Below are 6,709 nucleotides of genomic sequence, written 5' to 3'. Positions count from 1 at the left end.
ATCTGTTTCTAAAATCCTTACCTTTACCTTTGAACCAAGATCAGTATTTTGAATTAAATCTTCAGCTTAATCCTCATTTAACATTATGTATTTGTAAAGTTGGTGAAAAAGTAATGCATCAATCAGTTATGATTAAAGATTGTCAGCATTCTTTTTGTAGCCGATACAAAAAAGAATTTGCTTGTTAAAGGTAAACTAGAAAATGAACCAAAATGTTCTATATGTTCAACCTACATCATGGTTAATAGCCTTTGCAGTTCTGTGCATATGGAGTTACAGAAGCTATTGGTAAGTTTGCTCTGCTTTTATTACACTTATACAAAAAAACATTTCTTTTAGAAAGTAAATAAACCTTATCAAGAAAACTTAAGGACTTTAAAAACATTAAAAATTAATGAAACCTTACTATACTGATAGCATTTCTGTTATGCATAGGTCAGCATTGCTGTCTTTTTTGTGTCCAAAAAAGATAACCCAACTAGCTCCAATATGTAGAGAGCATGTTGTTTCAGAAAAATCTTTAAACTCCTTAAACAATGGCTTTCATCGTTTTCAAAGTAATGGAGGAAATTTGAAATATGCTAAATTATTCAACAATGTGATTAATGAAACTTTATTTAATATTCCTCTAGACCAGGTAATATAATTTAGCACTTCTGTTTTTTAATCTTTTTAGCACTCTTTGTTGGTTCAATCGTGAGTTTAGTATTGGTAGTTGGTATCTTTGAAATTTTGTTAGGTTGCTGTACCTGCTTTACATATATCTTTGGGTACCTATTTAAAGTTTTTCAACATGTTCGAAGATGAATGCCACTTAATAGATATAAAGCTTGCTGGAGAACTTGCTTTAAAGAATAATATAATTGGTAAAGCTGATTTTGACAAATATGTTAACATGCATCTTCAATCCAATCTTGTAAAAAGTGTTATTGAAGACTGTGACAATAAAATTGCACTTCTACAAGACACAATTTCTCTAAAGGTTATATGTGAGCCAGATAAAACAGTAGAAATTAGGAACATATATACACCAAGAATAGTTAACGACAAGGTATTTATTATTATGAAACTATGTTTATTATATTACTATGTTTGCAAAAATGTTTAATCAAGTTTACAATGAAATTTTTGTTAAATAAAAATATTATTAAAAATTTATATATATATCCTTATATTTTAAAATTTTAAATATATATTTTTCTAGATAAAAGAATTAAGTTCATTAAATGAAGCAAACGTACTTGATAAAACTTCAGGTCCCTGCATTCAGCAACTTAATGAAGTGTTGAAGGCTAATAAAGTAGAAAGGCAGGCTTATCACAGAAAATGCTTTGTTGGAAACCATGTTCACATAATGCTTAAGGTTTTTATTTAATAGTATATATTATTTATATTTTTATGTGTTTTTTTATTAGGAACAGTTGTTCTGAAAAGCAGCAATTGAAAAACCTGAGGTCACTGGGAAAAAATCTAATGTGGCTTTCGAATTGTTCATATAAAACCTTTAATTTTTTTCAATTTTTTTGTTTTCAACTACCCGATCTTTGCAAATTAGAGGGATTAAAGACCCCCCTGCTTATTACACCCACTACATTTAAGCAGAAAAGAGTAAATTGGTTGTTGCAAAAAAAAGTTAATGCTTGTTGACAAAAACAAAAGTTATATTTGAATTGATCAAAAATCCATAGAAATCAGTTTAATCTCATGCAAAAGTGTTTTTTTTTTTTGTAAAATATTGAAAAATTATTTAATTTTATAAATATTTTTTTAGCCTCAGCCATTGTTAGATTTGTGCAATTCCATTCCATCTCAACTCTTGGTTTTATTGGCACCGATATTAATTTATTATCTGTTAAAGTGAGCCAGAATTTTAAGCAGTTATTTCATTATTCAAAATGTTATAAGCTCATGAACAGCTCGCAATCTTTTCAAAGGAATGATATTCAGGAATTAGGTAGGTTTTCTTTTTAAGCAGATTGGTGATTGAGTTTAACACATTTTTGAGCTAATTGAAAAGTAAATTTTGCAAACGAGCATGACTGTCTTGATTGCTTTTAGGTAGATATTTGATTAGTATATTTAAAGAAAGTTGTGTAAAAGATTTTCAACAATCAAATTATTTAATTTTATGGAGTATTATCGGTTGACTTGGCCAAGTGCATCTGTAACTCCAAAGATGCAATTGCTTTGAATCCCATGTAATTCAATTTATTCAGAAATGGGGATTAGACATTGGCGTTTATGGGGAACAAGGCGGCGAAAGTTTACATTCCGAATTTAACAACCTTAATCGTTTGTTTTGGCATATGAAAGGCTGTAGTCGTTTGAAAAGCACGTTGAAAGAACATTATCTCATAAACCATCCGAAAGCTAAAGCTATGAAACCAGAAATAAAAAAAAGAAAAAAAAATGCTTAGATCTTAAATTTTATTGTATACAAATTTGTATTGAAAATCCAATCTTTTAATAAAAAGGATTTCTAAGGAGTATATAATTCAGAAATGTATTATTATTTAAAAACAATAGTAATGGTTCCCTATTCTGCACCATTACCGAAAACTAAAAATAAATAATTGTACTTTGAGTTTTATAGTATGGAGTATATATTGATATAATTAATACTGCTGTTGAAAATTTCTTGGATTTATAATCAAATAGTTTATAAGGTAGCATTGTGCATAAGAAATGTATCATCAATAGAAACTACCGTAGAACCCCGTAAATTCGTACCCTGGATAAGTCGAACTTTTACTAAGTCAGATATTTAACTTCCTTTGAACATTCTATAAATATCGAGAGCTTCGTTTAAGGCCATCGCTAAGTCGGACTATTATCTATTATCGAACTTCATCTACTCCCCTTGAGAGTCCGACTTAACAAGGTTTGTACTTATATTTGTGTTTAAAAGTTATCGGAGGGACATTTTTTAGTTTTTTAATGAAAAATTACAATAGAAAAGTGTTGCATGAAGTTGAAGTATTTTTAAATAAATATTTTCTATGCATTACAAGATTAAATCTTGCATATTTATAGTTTAATTAGTACGTTACACAATTAAAAGTAGATTTTCTTGTTAATATCTTGAGTATCATAAATCTTATAAGTTGTTACTCAATAAAATATGACATTATCTATGTCTGCAAGTTAAGGGCAAAAATTAGAAATTCCATAACTGTGGAATCTCTTATACATTTCGAAGTAAATGATTGCAAGTGTTATCTCATAAATTATAAATCCATGTATCTTTTAACATGTTTATAATTACTTAGTTAAAATTGAATGATATAACATTAGACTTTGCGCAAATTTAGGTTTTTATAGTGGTAAGAAATTTTTTCAGAACGCACAAAAAGTACAGAATATATACATAGCTTGCCATAAAATCATTTTATTTTAGTTGATTGGTTAAAACAGAACATACAGATTTTTTATGCTTTTTTTTACAGAATTTGAATCAATTAAACTTTTTGGCTAAAAAATTTTCAAACAAAAGATATTCTATAGATTGTATGACAGATGTTTAGTTTTTAAACTTAAAAAACCTTTAATCTTGAACTGAGATATTTTCTTTGTTTACAAACATTCTCATTTATTTTTACGATTTAGGTTAAACACTTAAGGATATAAAATTCTAAAAATGTATTGTGTTTATTTATTCAAGTGAAATTTGTACCTCATTAATAACAAATAAAAAAACAAATTTTCATTATTTGCCGAAAAATCTAATCGCCATTTTTTTTCGTAACTTTATCAAACGTAACTTATGCGCATACTCACAATAAAATAACAGGCTTAAATCGCCGTGCAGAAGAACCCGCCCAAATATGACAACGGTGAATATGAGATTTGTAGAGATAGAGAATGGAATGAGGAGAGAGAAAATGGCGAGCACGATAAAGCGAAGCTTTATCGTGCTAAATTAGCATCTGCTAAATTAGCCTATGCTAAGTTAGCCTATGCTAAGTTAGCAGATGCTAATTTAGCAATCGATTTTATGTATGGTTTTCTTTGAAAGTCAGTAGTAAACGAAAATCCAAGTAGACGTAAAGGAGAAAACTCAGTGAGAGGGTTGCCATTCATTAATATAGGAATGTCGACAGAACTGTGTTAGTTGTTTGCAGTAAATAACTTTTAAAGAGTTTTGTTGGAGTTAAAATTTACAAGCCACTGTAAGCTTAAATCTGTTACAGAAGTGAAATCAGATTTAAGATCGACTGCCTGTTATAAGCGATCGAAAAGAAAAGACTTTTTGTCAAGACAGGAGTATAAAATTCAGTCATCAGAAAAATTTATTAGATTTATTAAGAGAATTTTATTAAGAGAACCGCAGATGATGCAAATCGGTGGTGATGCGAAGAGAACCGCAGATGATGCAAATCGGTGATGATGCAAATCGCAGATAATGCAAATCGATTTATTAAGAGAACCGCAGATGACGCAAATCGGTGCTTGGCTTATTTTAGTAATAAAGTGGCCTAAGGTTTTTCTGAAATGACCCGTTCTTTTGTTTTATCTTTACACCACTTAAGCCGAGACGTGCTTTTTTTTATTGTAAAGAGTGTCTTACAAATATTAAAATATAAAAAACTAAAATTACTGTTACATTTAAAAACTCTATTCAAGTATAGTTAAGATTAGTTGTTTTATTGTTTATAAAATAAATTATAGAAAATTTAAAATAAATTGAAACCTTAAAAAAAATTCAATTTATTTACATCAAAAGTTCTCGTTGAATTTTTTTGATAGAAAAAGGGAAGAACATTTTTAGGCGATTGTTTATTAAAGTCAGAGTAATTAGGCTTCTTCATGCCAAGCCCATCAAATTAAACGGCTCATTGCCACAATTTAGTGGGATCTTTTCGAAATTGTGGGGCCCTAATGACAGATTTTGGGGGCCAGACTAATAGCCATAGCAACAAGTATTCCATAAATTAGAACCTCTTGTAACAATATAAGTTATTTTGAAAATAAAAAACTAAATTAGCTTAATATTGTTTTAGTTTTTATTTAAATATAATGATTCTATTTAAATAATTGCCTAATGAAACAAGATAATTTTTTGTTTAGCTCTTTATTTTGAGTTATAAACTTATGTTTACAGAGAGAAAAACTTAGTTTGAAGCCACAAACTTCAAGGTGGTGGTAGTGTAATAATTTTCAAGGCAGTTGCCCCTCATGTTTAAACTGGGTGAGTCGTTCGTAAAGTTAACGAGGCATTACATAACAAGTACAGAGTAAGCCGGTAAATTATTTTTACGGATTAAAAATTATTATTTAAAAAATAGATACTGCATAAATTATCTTAACAAAGTTTGGCACCAGACCAGTCTGGTAAATTAAAAAAAAACACTTTTCAAGATGCTTTGTCAAATTTGTGTTTTTAATGCTTTTAATAACTTTTTTAGAATTAAAGGCTTATTTTCAAAAAGAATAATATACAAAAATAACAAAAGAAAAAAGCCAGGTTTATTTTCACAAAATAAACTTTACTTAATAGAAATATAACCAGACTAAATTATATATAATAAAATATTACGGGTTGCAATATTAAGTTGATTTTTTGGATTTGCAATAACTCATTCGAAAACTAAGAAAATTAAAAAAAAAAAGGTAAAAATAAGAGCAACAACTTGCCATTTAAAACGAAACTACTTAAGTTTAAGCATTTTAAGTGTCTGTTTCTTAAGTACCTTCAATCATAGCATGAAGATGACAAACTGATGCTGATTGCGACTGTCGAGATGGTAGATGAACTGCAATAATTAAAAAATAAAATCACATTATTCAAAATAATTTGTAATATTTCAATATATTAGTTGAAACACTTAAAGACTTTAAATAAACATTTCATACCCTCTTCAATTGATGACCCAGACCAATAAAGACTTCTCAGCAACTTTTACCGAGAAAACATTGCAACTAATATTACCTTGTGTAAAAAACAATGAGTACGGTTTCAAGAAATTTTCTGCAGCATCAATCAAAATTTTTTTTTTAAACTAACGTTCAGTTAGTAGCTAAATAAGAGTTATAAACGAGTCATGGCATGTAATAACATTAAAATCCATCGCATTGTTCTAAAAAAATATGAACATAAAAATAACTAAATAATAATAATATAATGCAATAATAGCTAAAATAAACATAAATTAATTATACTGCAACATTTGAAACAAAAACTATTTTTTTATTTTCAAAAAAACACAAAAAAGAAAGACACTTTATGTGTTTTTTTTTTGGGCGCCCATATCAGGCCAAGGTTATCAAAACAGGTCCATGTATGTTTAAAATTTATAATCTAATTAATAATAATACAAGTAAAAGTATTAGTAATACAAATAAAATTTTGTGTTGAAATAGGAATATAAAAAGCACCCTAAAATCTTTATTAAATGGTCTCTAGTCATGAAAAAAACTTTGCAGTTGTTCTTTAAAACAGTGAAAAAAATTTTGCAAGCATAATATGATTGCCAAACTTTAAATTATAACAATCAGAACAGCAATATCTCTATTTTACAATCAAGTTAATTTATATACAATCACATGGCCTTGACCTTGCTATTGTTGGGCTTATTAACAACACTGGTAGAAGTTCTGTTGCCTGCAAGAGAATAGCTTACAAAAAATTATCAACATAAAGTAACCCATGAATCAGGTGGATTTAAAACACAAGTGTAATATATCTTAACCAGCACAAATTAGTTATTTG

The 6,709-nt window shown here is 28.2% G+C and overlaps 1 protein-coding gene across 3 annotated transcripts; it reads left to right on the top strand.

The window, feature by feature from the left end:
- The first annotated feature begins 379 nt into the window (after positions 1–379).
- On the top strand, positions 380–2,345 carry LOC136076632 (uncharacterized). Of its 3 annotated transcripts, XR_010636440.1 has the most exons (5): positions 380–637; positions 740–1,051; positions 1,205–1,363; positions 1,772–1,954; positions 2,135–2,345. XR_010636440.1 is itself a non-coding variant. In XM_065789930.1 (4 exons), exons 1-4 carry the CDS (start codon positions 395–397, stop codon positions 1,859–1,861), a joined length of 804 nt encoding a protein of 267 aa, XP_065646002.1. In that variant the 5' UTR covers positions 380–394; the 3' UTR covers positions 1,862–2,345. The 3 variants fall into 3 exon arrangements, 2 of the variants coding, with proteins under 2 accessions (XP_065646002.1, XP_065646003.1); XM_065789930.1 differs by having other exon boundaries at positions 1,772–2,345; XM_065789931.1 differs by having other exon boundaries at positions 1,205–1,377; positions 1,772–2,345.
- The last annotated feature ends 4,364 nt before the right edge of the window (positions 2,346–6,709 follow it).

This window comes from Hydra vulgaris, chromosome 02 (assembly GCF_038396675.1).
Source record: "Hydra vulgaris chromosome 02, alternate assembly HydraT2T_AEP".
Classification (NCBI taxonomy): domain Eukaryota; kingdom Metazoa; phylum Cnidaria; class Hydrozoa; order Anthoathecata; family Hydridae; genus Hydra; species Hydra vulgaris.
The sequence above is the reverse complement of the archived record's forward strand: the minus strand, read 5'-3'. Positions and strand labels throughout refer to the sequence as shown.